Consider the following 16,880-nt stretch of genomic DNA (forward strand, 5'->3'; position numbering starts at 1 on the left):
AATGACCTCAGCAACACTGTGTAAAACTCTGGTAATAATTGGTTTTCAACTGCTGGAGCTTTAATTTTAGCAAAGTCACTTCTATGAAACTTTGTGAAACTCCAAAAGACATTTAGTAAGGTTATAATCATGGGCCCAGTCTTCACGTTAATTGCTTTCCAAAACAATCAGGTTCATTGAATACGACCTGTTCTATGCAAATCCATGTTGGCTCTTTTAATCCATTCAAATTTCTTTAGGCATATGTTACAGTGTCCTGAATCATTATATTTCTAATAGCTCCACTGTAATTGATGTTGGTTTAGCTGTTCTATAAGTTCTTGTTTTCCTTTCTCATAGCTTTTTTATACGTCAGCAATTTTTAAATTTAAGCAGACAATTACTGAATCAACAGAGTTTCAGAAGATTCTGGCTAAGGCAATTGTAATTAGTTTATGTTACATTTCAAGAAGGGCCATGAAGCTGTAATGTTTAATATCAGCAGGCATATTATTAAGGAAGTGTTCACTTTGCAGGCAGCAAGGTTAGACTAAAATGGCCAATGTAATCATGACATTTTTAGATTAGATTAGATTACATTAGATGCCCTACAGTGTAAAAAAAGGCCCTTTGGCCCAACAAGTCCACACCGACCCTCCAAAGGAGTAACCCACCCAGACCCATTTCCTGCTGACAAATGCACTTAACACTTCGAGCAACTTAGCATTGCCAATTCACCTGACATGCACATCTTTGGACTGTGGGAGGAAATTGGAGCACCCGGATAAAACCCACGCATCATGTTAATAGACTCAAAGTGACAGTTCACCATACTTTCCACATACACAATATCCCTCCCAATTTATAATCAAAGGTTTGGGGAAAGAAAACATTCACAATATTCCCATTGGGCGTCTTTGCAACTCAAATATCTATTTATTTTTCTCATTGGCTTTGACTTTTGGTCTTAAATACACCAGGAACATCATCGAACATTGTGAGCATGTCTGAACATTCAGTCATCTCTGCAAAAGACAATGTTGTGGTATTTTTCACGAAAATACTGCCTACCTCAAATGCTCCAGTTACTGTACTGCCCTCAGGCATATCCGGGTCATATCTGGCACAATTATTTTTGGCTGTTCAATTAATGCTATCTCTAGCACAATTGTTCTGTTTGCCAAGAGTTGATTTGCATGTCTTCTCCATACAACATTATCTCTCATCTGTACAGTGTATGACACTGTTCCAGTATGTGTTGCAATGATGACTGGTACTCACTTCTCACCTGTGGTAATTCCTCGCTAAAATTTCTTGACGTTTTTGGACAACAGTGCTTTTGGCCTTCTTCTCTCATTGGTAACAATGTCTGTGTTAAGGATGGTTTTAACAAATCAAATGCTATGTGAAACTGATGCTTTACCATGAGCAATGCTGGAAAACATCGAGTTGTCATATAGTTGCATTCTGATATATTAATAAAAATTGGCTCAGTCTTTTGGACAGTGATCCTTGTTGAGTTACCCTTATGCAATGTTTGTCTGAACAACCCTTTCTGCTAAATCATTTGTGGCTGGACAACAAGTTGAATGGATATATTGAAGTCTGTACTGTTTTAGCTAGTCTGTAAGCTCATGTGTTATGAACTATGTACTGTTATCACTAGCAAGTTGTTCCAGATAACCAAACCTCTCCTCCAATCCTTCAAAGATTTTCTCTGAAGATGTCATCTTCATGATGACAACTTCAAGCCATTTAGTTTATGCATCAGCCACTATGAGTAACATTCAATCTTCAAAAGGTACTGAATATGAATTCTTTGCTAGCGCCTTTCTGGCCATTCCCATGTGGGTAATGGCGCTAATGCAGGTAAGGTTGTGCAATGCTTGTACAAGCTGCTCAGTATTCCCATGTAAATTGGATTGCCAATACTTAATTGTAGAAGTGTGAGCTTACAGCAACAACACCCACCTCTGTATATGGCTTACTGCGAGAGGAGGTATCCCTCTATGAGGCTCAAATATTGTGATCAATGGTCTGCAGTGTTACTAGGGTGAATTTCCAGCTATACATATATTGGTGGAATCATCTAATGCCAAAAATGATTCATAGATCTTCTTCCTCTACCTGTGCAAAATTCATTTCTGCATTGTTTAACAATATTGATGCAAAAGCTACTGGTTTCTCTTCACCATTGGGTAATGTGTGAAAAACAACTGCTCCCACTCTGTGTGGTGATGTATCACATGCCAATTTAAAAGTTGCTTTGAGTCAAAATAAATCAGGATATCTGACTTTAATGAAGCCTCTTTGGCTTGTATAAAGTTTCCTTCACATTATTCTTCTCATTTCCACTTTTTTATTGCAATAAATTGTGCAACAGCTTGAGGATGGTTGCAAGATTTGGGACAATCCTGCCCCAGTAATTTAATAAGCCCAAAAATAAACATAGTTAGTTTGCATTTTTAGGCGCTATTGCCTCTGTCATTACCATGCGAGAACTGTAAAAAACACTACAACGGACAAACTAGCTGGAAACTTGTCACCAGGATACACGAATACCAACTGGCCACCAAAAGACAAAACCCACTATCACTAATGTCTATACATACATGCAAAGGACACCACATACATCCTAGGACAATCGAAACAAAGACATGCGCAAGAATTCTTAGAGGAACGGCATTCTAACCAGAATTCCATCAATAAACATCGATTTAGTCCCTATCTACCTTCCCTTGAAAAAAAGCCAGAAATGACATCACACACACTAAGAAACCAAGATCCATAAATAGACATACCACCAGCACTTCACCAGAGACTCTCGTTGATGACGTTACCTAGAATGGTGACAAAACGTCTAAAAACAAACCCTCAAGTTTGAGCAAGCTAACTTACATACTTATCAACCTGAGCTACAAATCTTCTCAAAAAATCGCTAATAGCTTTTACTTTTGAAGGTGACTTGTATAGTCCCTCAGAATTAATGACATTGCCTAAATATTTGATGGAAATTTTTTTAAAAATTCACATTTGTCTTTCTTCAGTCTTAAGCCATAATCTTCCAAGTCTCTGCAAAGTAGCACGCAAGATGCTTTTTTTCATTTCTCCGCATGATTAAGATTACATCTTGGTAACAATGGACTTCTTTCAATCCACTTAAAATCAGATCTGCTTCACATTGGAAAAACACAGATGCAGATGCGATTCCAAATGAAGTGCATTGTATTTGAACAGTCCTTCATGTTTTACAATCATTAAGTATTTCTGTGACTCAGGATTTACGTTCGTCTGGGGATAGGCTTGACTAAGGTCAATTTTACTGAAAAGTTGATGTCCAGCTAATCCAACAAATTGGTTATCAATTAAAGGCAAATATTACTGCTCAACACACAGTACTATGTTGACTGTGACCTTAAAATCACCGCAGATATGTACGGATCCATCTTTCTTCATCACTATTATGAGAGGCATAACCCAATCACTCACATTTATAAGTTCAAGGAGTTCCATCTTGACCAGCCTCTGTAATTCTGCCTCAGCCTTTGATATGATTGTATAAGGTACTGATCTAGCCTTGCTACATTTTATTTGATTCTCAGCCTTTAGTTTCAATTTGTCAGACATCTTTTCTATGCTCCCATTGTAAACATTTATTTAGAATTTGCGATAGATCAGCTTTAGAATCTGAGAAGCTATTTACTTCTGCCCAGTTGATTTTGGTTTTCCCCAACTATATTTTTCCAAAATAGGCTAGAAAATTTCCTTCTGTAACATGAAAGGAAAAATCTTATGACTGACTGTATAACTGAACATTCACATGAATACAACCCCTTAAAGGCACCAATTTTCCTGTGTATGTTCCATAGTACAATTTGAGAGTTGCAGCATAAAGTGACTCAGCTACTTCTGACACATACTTTTGGTTATTAATTAAACTGCTGCTTCGATGTCCACCTCCATTCTTACTGATTTGCTATACTGTACCAGAGTGATCCAGCATCAATTGGTGTTGTCAACAATGGTCAGTTTGTTTAATAACAGCCCCTCTTCCGACAGAGTTTGGGCTTTTCTCATACCCTTTGATACTGTGTAGATTTTCTTCCTACTCTTTAATTTCTGTATTTTAGCTGTACGTAGTTTGTGTTTCTTCCTCAAACATCCAATTCAATGTGTCCCTTTTGCCACAGTTTCTGATACAGCTTCTGTGAACCAGCAATTTGCTGCTGAATGATCGCTTTTTCACACTGGTGGCAGTTTGATTGTGTGTTGGAGCTCAGCTTTCAGATGCTATTTTGTGAACTCTCATACTCGAACTTAGCTTCTTTAGCTGCTAGTTCCCCAGAGACTGCTACTTCCAGTGCTTCAAGTCTAGATTCCTTTCCATCAATCATCTTTTTTAGATTGCTTCACTTCTTTAACCACACATCAGTCTATCTCAGATAGCATCATTTATGTTGGCTCTGAATTTGCAAAGTTTTGCCACCTTCTTTAAAACTGCTCTGAATGGGAGGTAGATACACCAGCATGCTGGTTCTGTTTGTACAGGACATTCAACAATTTCCAAGGGCTTTGGTGAAAAATGGTTCTGTAGGATTCTGACTAGAGTCCAAGAGTCATACAGCATTGAAACAGACACTTCAGTCCAATTAGTCCATGCTGACTGTGTTCCCAAACTAAACTAGTCTCATTTGCCTGAACTGGACCCATATCCCTCTGACTCTTTCCTATTCATGTACTTATCCAAATGTCTTGAATATTCTAACTGTACCCCCATCCACCACTTCTGGTAGTTCATTCCACACACAAATCACTATTAAAAAAAGTTGCCCCGATGTCCTTTTTAAAACTTTGTCCTCACCTTAAAAATATGCCCTAATTTTGAACTTCCCGACCCTAGGAAAAATACCCTTGCTATCCACCTTACTATACCCACCATGATTTTACAAACCTTTATAAGGTCACAGGGTTGCAGCAGATTGTAGAGATAATGGCAGGTAGGACCATGGAAAGATTTGAAATGTTACATAAACAATTATAGGATATTACAAAATGCTCCATTAAATTCACATTTCCCAATGTAAAGGATTAGAATTCCTTTGTCTAGGAGATAATAGGACCAAGAGAAATAACAGTGGCATAACTCCACTAATTAACCAAACTCCACACCTGCAGCTCGTGTATCACTTCGGTGGGGGATAGGACTTGGTGATGGTAGCATGGGGCTTGTCAGTCAGATGGAGGGGGATGTGTCAGACCTTGTGACACAGATGTCAGATCTCAGAAGGAATGTCTAGTCCTTGGGCATAGTTGTCAGGCTCTGTGAGCTGTCAGATCATGGTCTGGGTTGGTATGAGTGATTGGGGGAAAGATGTCTTTGGGGTTGTGTGAAGCAAGTAGGAGGTCAATTTAATAGTTAATCAGGAGTTCAGCATTGCATTACATTTCATGAGTAATTATTTTACTTAATTTCATTTTAATTCCCAGAAGATTAAATTTGATGGGTGCTTCCTTTAGAGTGGTTAAAGTGGGGATTCTGCACGATGCCCATGTGCAATTCCAATTTATACTAGCATAATGACTATTTGGTCAGTGTAATCAGCTGAGTTTGTTTTGGAGCTGCGCCTTTAACTTGGGAGTAAAATGAAGGAGGTCAGGGGGCATGTTTTGAATTATATATCTGACAACAGGCATGGGGGCTGTGGTTGTTAAAGATTAACCGCAGGCCCAAAGAGTTTTGCTGCGAAGATGAAGATGGGTGTTCACATTCGGAGTCAATTGTAGGAGCACCTGTGTTTATAGTGGTAAGACTGATGTTCTCCAAAGTCATGGAAAAGTATTGAAAATACGCTATTGTAAATAGTAATTGTTTAAATGTTCAAGAAGAGAGAGAAATTAGGTCTGAAGGTTAGCTAGTCAGCATTGCTTCCTTGAATGAAGAAAATGTACAGAGATTTAAGAAAATACTACACTTTGCAAAACAATTTATATAGAATCAATATAGTTTTGCACTTGGACCCATACTTGCTCACACTTGGGCTGAGTGCTAAGCCCATTTCCTGAATAATGGGGGAAACCAATTACAGCACATGGCTTCAGTAAAAATGCAGTTAGAAAGAAAAATGAAGGAACAAGTTACCACCAACTTCTTCCGGGATACAAAGCCTATGTGATTCACATTGCCATAAAGACAGACTTTAAGAGGAAATGAGTTTTAAGATTCTCCTGGAAACTCACAGATAAGTTAGTCTGCCAGGATGTGGTAGAGTAGCAGCAACTAGAAACCAAAAGTTTATTTTGGTTCACTGCCCAGAAATGAGTGGGAGCTCATGCTTGGATTGAAAATGTCAAACTTGTGAGGATTTGAAATGAGGCTGGAAAATCTGTCTAGCTTGTACTAGAGGAGGAGTGTCCGAGGGAAAAAATACTCACTGCAACGGTTCTAGAATTAGAAGTTAGCAAGCTAGGTCAGGAATGGAAAAGTGTAAACCCTTGGGAGCTAAGAAACATTTGATCTAGCCAAATCTGTGCAATGGAATTTTTGGCTGTGTTAAAATTGAAAAGGGAAAGTTCTGTTTTGTGGTTTGAAATAAGTTGGTGACAAAAATAGTATTTTGTCAATAGTTTTTTAGTCTATTCCAGTGAAAAGCTTGAAACATGAAATGTTGTCCTCTTTTCAGCTCACAACTCTAGAAGTTCTAACTTATTTTTCAGTTATTGGTCTCTACGAGCATCATAATCATTAGTTTGAACACTTAAGAACTTTTTATTTAAAAAGTTATTTTTAGTCAATCTGTTCAGACATGCTGTGATGTACATCCAAGGTATGTGGGACTTGAACCCAGGCCATCTGACCGACAGGTAGGGACATTACTATTGCACCACAAGCCCCTTTAAGATTAATGTTTTCTGATCGAGGTTAAGCACCCAGCACAAAGCACACTGAAATTATAATTGCTGCAAAACTACAGCCCTTTGTGTGTAATAAGCTTTGATTTTGTTGTTAAAAGTATATTGGCAGCCTCTCACGTTCAGTGACTACCAGAATAAAAAACTTACATCTGTCAAGCCAGGTGTCAGTCACTCTGGGATCTGACTTGTTCAGTACACGCTCAACAGGTATCATAGGAAAATGTCATCGGACTTAAAGCTCTATCCCTCAAACAACAACAACAACAAAATATTAGTTGATTACTGTTTGTGAAATCCTAATACTGCACAATTGGTTGCTCCATTTTTCTGCATTACAAAAAAAATTGTAAATAATTCAAAAATTAATTAGCTGTGAACCATCCTGAAACTGTGAAGGGAATTATACAAATGCATTTTTTCTGATTTATGTATGTCTCACATCTAACAAAAACGTGGGTAACGTGACATGCTATCAAGTCTCCCTGTTCACAGGGATTTGAAACTTAAATTTCCTTTAGGCTCAGAGATCTAAAGGAACAAATCTGTGATGGGTAAACTGATTAATTTGAGCGACTGAAAGAAACAGTAATGTTTCATAGCCAAGAGGTTATTTTCATTGGATGCCCAAGTTACCCAACCTAAGCTGCAAATCAGAAGCTGATTAATTATTCTGCACATTTACAACTGCACAACCCTGAGTAACGATTAGATTAAATATTGTTAAACCAAGTGTCTATCTGAAATAGGGAAATGCTGAAAGGTCAGTCAGATTCAGAAAGGGAGAAGAGAAAATAAAGTTGATAAAGGATACACCTCCATTTTGTTTTTGACCCACACTGCTATTTAGTTCAGTTTAGATCATATTCCTGTTCTTTCTTCACATCAGGTCTCAGTTACAAATACGACATCATAACTCCAGTGACTCTTTGTACCTACAGTTCACCATCCACATTTACCACACTCGATGCATTTGCATACATGGAGTGTAAATCTAATTTTGACATCATTACATTGTCTCTTACTCTGTCCCCACCAAATAGCCTAGTGATATCTACCTCTCTCGATTATCATTCACCTTAGTTTACCTCCCCAATATTACCGACTGCTTCTGGCAAGTTAGTCTAAACACATACCCTACACAAGCAAATTTCCCTGACGCTGATCCCAATTTTATTCAGGTGCAACCTTCTGACCTAATTGTAAGTGTCTTAATGTTTCAAAACTCTTCCTATTGTATCATCTCTCTAACCACACATTCATCAGCCCCATATCTATATTCACATGCAGTGCAAGGACTAATCTAAAGATTGAAAAATGTGTTGCTGGAAAAGCACAGCAGATCAGGCAGCATCCCAGGAGCAGGAGAATTGACGTTTCGGGCATAAGCCCTTCTTCAGGAATGACCCTCCTCATTCTTGAAGAAGGGCTTATGCCCGAAACGTCGATTCTCCTGCTCCTGGGATGCTGCCTGCTCTGCTGTGCTTTTCCAGCAACACATTTTTCAGCTCTGATCTCCAGCATCTGCAGTCCTCACTTTCTCCTAATCTAAAGATTGCTGCCTTTGAGATTTGCTACCTGTTTGATAGTTTTTTTTCCTAGCTCCCTAAACTCAGACTATAGAATCTCATCCCTGCTTTCTGCTATGTCATGGCATGTACAATGAGCACAACTACTGTCTCTTCACCCTCCACCTCTTACATGACACTATAACCGGGGAAACAACACACTATCCTGGACTCATGACTGTGTACACCATTTCCCCTTTAAATGAGAGATTATTTGGAAAAATGAGAGATAGCATTTTCTAAAAGCAGCAGGAAGCATTTTGCTGTTGCTCTGGCCTCATTCTGAGCTTGCGTGCAAAACCATCTTGATCACCTCTCAACAACTCCTACCAACCCTGTTTGAATGCATGCTCCTGCAGTTTCTGGGTGGTAATGAGAGATTAGTGCAAAAGTAATTAATCACAGGACTTGTTCATTACTCTGGTGTTGGTCAGATCTATGAACCAACATCCTTTGTCATTTACTTCACAGCTCTTTTCTGTATGATTCTCACATAATTGTTTTGGTTAAAAGTTAAAAATCACAACTTTGGGTTATAGTCCAACAAGTTTATTTGGAATTACTAGGTTTTAGAGTGCTGCTCCTTCATCAGGTAGCTGTAGAGCAGGATCAGAAGGCACAGAATTTATAGCAAAAGATTACTGTGTCATGCTACTGAAATGATATATTGAACAAACCTAAATTGCTGTTAAGTCTTTCATCTTTCAGAATGGGTTGCAGGTTTCACTTCATTAATATGTAAATTCCATAACATCTACTGAAACTTGAAAAGGTTTCAGAAAGGATTTACAAGGATGTTGCCAGGATTGGAAGATTTGAGCTACATAGAGAAGTTGAATAGGCTAGAGCTGTTTACCCTGGAGCGGAGGCTGAGGGGTGACCTTATAGAGGTCTATAAAATCATGAGGGGCTTGGATAGGACAAATAGAGGGCATAGGTTCAGGGTGAGAGGGGAAAGATATAAAAGGGACCTAAGGGGCAACTTTTTCACGCAGTGGGTGGTATTTGTATGGAATGACCTGCCAGAGGAAGTGGTGGAGGCTGGTACAATTGCAACATTTAAAAGACATCTGGATGGGTATATGAATAGGAGGGATTTGGAGGGATATGGGCCAGGTGCTGGCAGGTGGGACTAAATTGGGTTGGGCTATCTGGTCAGCATGGACGAGTTGGACCGAAGATTCTGTTTCTGTGCTGTACATCTCTATGACTCTATAACACAGAGTGGTCGAGCAGAGGCTGATAGCCATGTTCAGTACCCATGGGGATGGCCTCAAATGGGACCTTGGGTTCATGTCACACTACAGGTGACCCCACTAGACTATATACACACACCGCCCCCCCCAACACACTCTCATAGGCTCATACTCCATCACACTCATGCACACACTCAAACGCATACTCTCTCATGCATGCATACTCACACACAGTCTCTTTCATGCATACACGTTTAAGTCTATTGAGTGAATTTGCAATTGCAGAAGTGTACTTGCAGATACATTCTATTTTGCTCAAAGAGCACACAATCTGCAGGCAGTCAATCCACATAACATTTTAAAATGTCTACTTTGGAAATAGAACCAGTCTGAATCAAGATTAGAATACAGACAACTTCAAACCTCACCTTTAATGCACTACCTGAGTTGAGATGTCTCCGTTTTTTATAAAACCTTAAGTTATCTTGAGAATGTGACTCAAAAGAAGTTCTGGGATTTACATGTTAATCTGCAACCTATTCTAAAAGATGAAAGACTTAATAGCAATCTAGATTTGTTCAATGTATTGTTTCAGTTGCATGAGATTGTAATTTTTTTGCTATAAATTCTGTGCCTTATGATCCTGCTCTACAGCTACATGAAGGAACAAGCAGCACACCAAAAGCAAGTGCCTCCAAAAAAACTTGTTGGGACTAAACCTAGTGTTGTGTGATTTTTTAAACTTTGTTGACCCCAGTCAAATCTCTGCCATCTCCACATAGTTGTTTTGGACTGAGTAGTTCTCCAGTGAATTGTCTCAAAATTTCTATGGTTTAATCAAACACCAAAGGTGTGGTTTTTAAAATAGAAATTTTAAAAACAGGATTTCTGACTTCTGATGCAACACACATTGTTTAGGTTAATAAATTTATTGTTAACTTTATCAACTAGACAAATATTAGGCATTCAGCCATAACTTCATCTCCCGACTAACCTTCCCCTTTGTTGTCCCACCCAAGGTCTGGTTTGTCACTGATAAACGGTGACAGCCCAGGTTGCAGGGAACTTATACCAAAGTAGTAATAATGGTCTTACTTATTTGGAAGTAAAGCTACTTTCCTCTTTAAAATAAAATGATTCTCAATTTGAATGTTGAAGGAATTGTTGTCATGATGAAAAGCATTTGGGAAGGGATGTCACTAGGAAGAAATGTACAATATTTTAGCTATGTTGTTAGATGAAGAGAGAACAAAGCATTACCAGATGTAAAATAAACAAAATCTAAAATGGTGTCATTGTTTACAGTGTACAGTTTGAATCAAAACAGGAAACAACAGTATTCCATTTTTGCTGTCTTTAGAATGACGCCTCATCTTCCATCTCAAAAAATGTAGAAACTTACAACACTGTTTAAAAAAGCACAGGGGACTTCACCTAATGTCTTACCAACATTTATTCTTTAATCAAATCAATGAAACCAATGTATCTGGTTTTTCACAGCTATACAGTCAGTTCTTCTATGATGCAATGGTTGCGTTCTTGTGAAACCCCACATTATAGAAAAGTTATGCTTTAGAAACAGAGCTTAAAGTGTAGGTGCTGTAATCACGTTTTATAAGTTTGTGCTGTAGAAACACCATCCCTAATCCATCAATCGGATTACAGCGGATTCACAGTGACAAAACGAGCACTATAACAGAACAATCTGTATGTGGGACCTTGGTACACAAATTGCCTATCACAGTTCCTTAATTAAAACAGTTTGGTTCAAGAGTACATCAACGATCATAAAGTGTTTCGGAATTACTTGAAGTTGTGAAAGGCACTACAGATATTCAATCTTTTCTGTGTTTTCAAAAAAATAAAGAGGACCATGCACACCTGAGGTTGATGGTCTAACAGGCCTCAGTTGAAGAGTGTGCAACTGGAAAAGCACAGCAGGTCAGGCACCAATGCAGGAGTTGGAGAATCAAAGTTTCAGGCCTCATTCCTAACGAGGGGCTTATGCCCGAAACGTTGATTCTCCTGCTCCTCAGATGCTGCCTGATCAGCTATGCTTTTCAGCACCACACTCAACTTTGATCTCTGGTGATATTAGTTTTGGTTCTACAATGATCCTTTGGATAATTTTAGCTTGCTTGACAAAATGGAAAACTCAGATGATCAATTTTAAAAGTAATACTTGTAGGAGTTTCCTTTTGTCTGTCCAACAGAAGGTATATTTTATTCCTTGTGATACATCAGATTGAAAGTTCTTCTTCAATTATAGACATCTGTGGAGCCCAGAGTCTTCCATGAGCTCATCCTGCTCCCTCACTATAATAATTCCAAAGTGTGGCAAAAAACCCATCTATTAACATAAACACTTTATGTTAATAAAGTGTTTATGTTAATAGATGGGTTCTGCCACTTTTCCATTAAAACTACAATACTGGCTAAATATCAGTCAAAGAAAATTAATAGGTGTGATTAAAGTTTCTTCCACCATTCGAATTTTTGGCTTAAGTCCATCTTGGACATTACATTTTTTTTTCACAATATATGATCATTGCTGACTGGGCCGACATTTGTGACCCCTTCACAATTTGTCGTTGAAGAGTTGGTAGTGAGCCACCTTCATTACATTTGGTATATATCAACCTACAGTCTTATGAGGAAGCAATTTCCAGTGTGTTAACCCAACCAAGCTGTCGAGACAGTGAATATATCAAGTCAGGATGATGTGGATCATGATTGTTTACTTTGCTCACTGAAACAGTAAATTCATCTAGTAAAGCACTTTTTATTGTCTTTGCCAGTTTTCTTCTGTTTTATTTCAAGAAGAACCAAAGACTGAAGTGTTTAACAAGAACAATTTGATTTGAATTTTTTTTAAGTAACAAAGGGGATTGATGAGGGCAAAGTGGTGGACATGATCTATATATGGACTTCAATAAAGGCACTCAACAAGGTTCCTCATGGTAGATTGGTTAGTAAGGTTCGATCACATGGAATACTGTGAGAACTAGCCATACGGATACAAAACTGGCTCGAAGGTAATAGACAGAGGGTGATGGTGGAGGGCTGCTTTTCTGATTGGAGACCTGTGACCAATGGGTGCCACAAGGATCGGTGCAGGGCCCACTGCTTTTTGTCATTTATGTAAATGATTTGGATGTGAGCATAAGAGGTACGGTTAATAAGTTTGCAGATGACACCAAAACTGGAGGTGTTGCGGACAGCAAAGAAAGTTAACTTCAGATTACAATGGGATCTTGATCAGATGGGCCAATGGACTGAGGAGTGGCAGATGGACTTTAATTTAAATAAATGTGAAGTGCTGCATTTTGGAAAGGCATATCAGGGCAGGACTTGTACAGTTAATGGTATGATCCTAGGGAGTGTTGCTGAACAAAGAAACCTTGGAGTGCAGGTAGATAGAATAGTGAAGACAACATTTGGTATGCTGTACTTTATTGGTCAGAGCATGGAGTATATGTTGCAGCCATACAGGACATTAGTTAGGCCACTTTTGAAGTAGTGTGTGCAATTCTGATCTCCCTGCTATAGGAAGGAGATTGTGAAACTTGAAAGGGTTCAGAAAAGATTTATAAGGATGTTGTCAGGTTGAAGGATTTGAGCTATAGGTAGCTGATTAGGCTGCGGCTATTTTCCTTGGACCATTAGAAGTTGAGAGGTGACCTTATAGGAGGTTTATAAAATCATGAGAGGCATGGATAGGGTGAATAGACAAGGTGTTTTCCCTGGGGTGGGGGAGTCCAAAACTAGAGGGCATAGTTTAGGGTGAGAGGGGAAAGATTCAAAAGGGACTTGAGGGGCAACTTTTTCATGCAGTGTGGGGTGTGTATATGGAATGACCTACCAGAGGAAGTGGTGGAGGCTGGTACAATTACAACATTTAAAAGGCATCTGAATGGGTGTATGAATAGGAAGGATTTAGAGGGATAAGGACCAAATTAGACTGATTAATTTAGGTTATTTGGTCAGCATGGAGGAGTTGGACCAAAGAGTCTATTTCCAAGTGGTAGAGCTTTATGACCAAGAGCCTTATTGAGGAGGTATTCACTCTCTAAGCAGCAAGGTCTTACTGAACCAGTTCCCTCTAAAAGGGCAGGTGAAAGCATCATGTGTCAGTTCACCCAATTGCACAAAACTGTAGACTTCCTTTCAGGATTCTGGACTAGAAGCTAGCTGCTCTTGAGAAATTTGTGACGTTTAGTGCCATTTGTTTTTGCAATAGTTTTTTTCTCCCCTTACATCAGTCATAAACTACCCAATTGTTTGCCATAATGAGACAAAGGGCCATTATAGAACTGGATATGTTACACTTAAGGTTGGCTACATGATCAGTTGAAGGTGTCTCTAAGTGGCACAGTGGTAGTGTCCCGACCTCTGGGTCAGGAGATGAGTTCAAGTCCCATTCCCAATACCATGACTCCAATTTAGCACATATCTGATCCAATACATTTTTGGATATCCAGTTCTTACCACAGATCTACAGAACTATTTATGTCCAATTGGAGGACCAGTTATAAAACTAGCTATTTTAAGGGCTCTGAAAAAGCGAGTTAAAAGGCCAGTGTTGGTTTTAATTGTTGGTCCAATCACATGACCGAGCCTGAATTTTTGCTCCTTTTAAAGCAGGGGATTATATGGAAGAGCGCTCTCACACACTCCATCCATCGCATGTCTCTCCTTCCAACGTCAAGCCTATGAAATATCTTATTTTTACGCTGGTGAATGTTTCTGGTGATCCCGTTACTGTATTGAGCAGAGGGAAGAAGCGGTTAGAATGTTGCTGGATTCCAGGAGGGAGTAAAAGTATCGTGTTTTGCCCTCAGTGCCGGGATAGCCACCGCACGTTCCCATAGGAACAATTTCCTTTTGAGGCGCACGAGTGAATGCAGCAATATCATTATGTCTAGTCACTGCGGACTGCACCCCACATCGGATTGTAGCTTTGTGCCATAGTTTAGTGAACCAAGTAGGAGGCTCACAACAAATATACAGTAAAGTGTTCGTGTACCATGGGATTTGGTTTAGGGTGGTAATGTGAAGGGCTATTGTGTTACAGTTCTTCATTTGACCTTCTGTTGGTCGTCTAGACTCACTCCAGAACTAAACACACAATACAAAACTTGGGCATTATTTTTTCAGCGATTCAAAAGATAATATGAAAGTTTTTGATTGGCCCAAATTTGATTCAGAGGCAAGTTAAAAATAGTCGTCTTATTTTTCTTATAATATTTCAAGTTAATTTTGGCGGCGGAGGTTCTTTCTCCCTCACACTCACTCACCTCGGATCTGCTCTTCAAGCTGCTCCTTTTCGGTCGCACCAGAACATCCTTGAAGTCGAGTTTGAGATCGGCGTCTATCCGAGGCATGCTTGAGCGAAGCTGTCGTCCGGACTCAGGTCCTATCCAGCAAAAGCCTGATGCCCGTCAGCGCTGTGCATTTATAGTCAGCCCGCCCTGCGCTGGTTACAACCACTTAATTTGGAAAGATCACTCTCCGAATCGCTGCTGCATAGCTCAAATCGGTTGGCCCGCTCTCAGCTTTCCGCCCACTCCGCAGAGAGAGAGAAGAAAAAATCTGCAGAGCAAAACATCTCCTTGCATCCTGGGACACTGCAGTACATATAGTTAACGAGTGAGTCGCATTCCCAGTGAAAATAACACAACCAACAGTCTGCTTATGGAAAGCTGAGCGGATAGTGCTGCATTCTGCAGTGTTTGGGGATACAGGGGGGAAAAAACTGCATTTCTGATTGAAATCGTGGCTGATGGAGCGCGCACGGGGTGCCCAAGTCACAGAATTCCCAATGCACGGAGAGGACGGTGAAGATCAAGCGCCTTCCAGGAGTTTGCCATCTCCTCCAGACTCCCGGCCTACTGCTTAAATATCGCCTTGGGGGGGTGGGCCGACCCTGGCGATAAACTGAGCTGAGGTAAAGAGGTGAAATATCCGATACAGAGCAATAGTGTAAGTAAAACCCGTGTAGGTGTCTGCCCGGCCGAATGACTCAGTGAAGCGAATGTTCATTAATGAAAAGCTGCTTGTGCAGATGAAAGCCAGACTGTTTTACCCAACGGCGACCAGGCCCGCGCATGCGCTGATGACTTGCCCTGGCGGTTCTCGGGCGCGTGCACACCCGGACGATGCAGGCCCAGCGCGCGCCTGCGCAGTGGTCGCCACCTGCCAACGGTCACTGTGGTGACGTTCCTTCTGTGTAAAAGGTGTTTATAATAACTTGATCATAATTGATATGAAGTTCGTTAAAAGGTTTCCACTCCCTTTTAGATTGGTGGGGTTTAGTTATAAACTGGTCGACCCGGATTAATAAGGGAATTTTGAATCTGGTATGACTGCCTCAGCATTGTTGGAAAATTGCTTCTCTGTTTATGGTTATGACAGAAAAGGAGGAAGATGGCCCAGTGTAAAATTAATGGTCGCGGGGGGGGAGATGTGAAGAGTGTATAAATTATGGTGTGAAATGCAAACAACAAATGGTCCTTGTTCCTAAGTGTAGAGTGCAGGTGGGAGGTGATTATGATAGGGTGGTGAGGATGGGGGGAGTGGGTAGGTGGGAAGGAAGATGGACAGGTCATGAGGATGGTGCCAAGTTGGGAAGGGTGGATTAGATTACTTGCAGTGTTGGAAACAGGCCCTTCGGCCCAATAAGTCCACACCAACCCGTCAAAGCGCAACCCACCCATACCCCTACATTTACCCCTTACGTAACACTACGGGCAATTTAGCATGGCCAATTCACCACACATCTTTTGGACTATGGCAGGAAACCGGAGCACCCGGAGGAAACCCACGCAGACACGGGTAGAACGTGCAAACTCCACACGGTCAGTCGCCTGAGTCGGGAATTGAACCCGGGTCTCAGGCGCTGTGAGACAGCAGTGCTAACCACTGTGCCACCGTGCCGCCCAAATGTGGGCTTATGCCCAAAATGTCAACTTTTGTGTTCCTCAGATGCTGCCTGATCTGCTGTGCTTTTTCCAGCTTTTGACACTTGTTACTAAGCGCAAAGCAAACACAATGGCGGGGACAGGGGTAGTGGAGAGAAGGTAAGAAAAGTGGGGAAAGTTATTGAATTCAACTTTGAGTTGTTTTATCTTGAAATTGCCTGGTGCTTTGTTGAAATATTGTGACAGGCCCATGGCAGAAATGTCAGCTTGAAAGGTTTATTGGGGTGTCATTTTTTTCATTCACAACA

General features: G+C 40.2%; 1 protein-coding gene across 2 annotated transcripts in view; it reads right to left on the minus strand.

The window, feature by feature from the left end:
• LOC132832111 (GMP reductase 1) overlaps positions 1 to 15,758 on the minus strand; it is a 121,815-nt gene extending 106,057 nt beyond the window's left edge. The window contains exon 1 of one of the 2 annotated variants that reach the window (XM_060849830.1): positions 14,950 to 15,030. Coding sequence is in view for 1 of the 2 variants with exons in the window: in XM_060849829.1 (XP_060705812.1) it covers positions 14,950 to 15,036 (87 nt within the window). In the remaining variant the exon portion in view is untranslated. Of the gene's footprint in view, positions 1 to 14,949 lie in introns of both variants that reach the window. The other variant, XM_060849829.1, reaches the window with a different exon arrangement.
• Between the last annotated feature and the right edge of the window lie 1,122 nt (positions 15,759 to 16,880).

The sequence above is a fragment of the Hemiscyllium ocellatum genome, chromosome 34, assembly GCF_020745735.1.
Source record: "Hemiscyllium ocellatum isolate sHemOce1 chromosome 34, sHemOce1.pat.X.cur, whole genome shotgun sequence".
In the NCBI taxonomy this organism is placed as follows: domain Eukaryota; kingdom Metazoa; phylum Chordata; class Chondrichthyes; order Orectolobiformes; family Hemiscylliidae; genus Hemiscyllium; species Hemiscyllium ocellatum.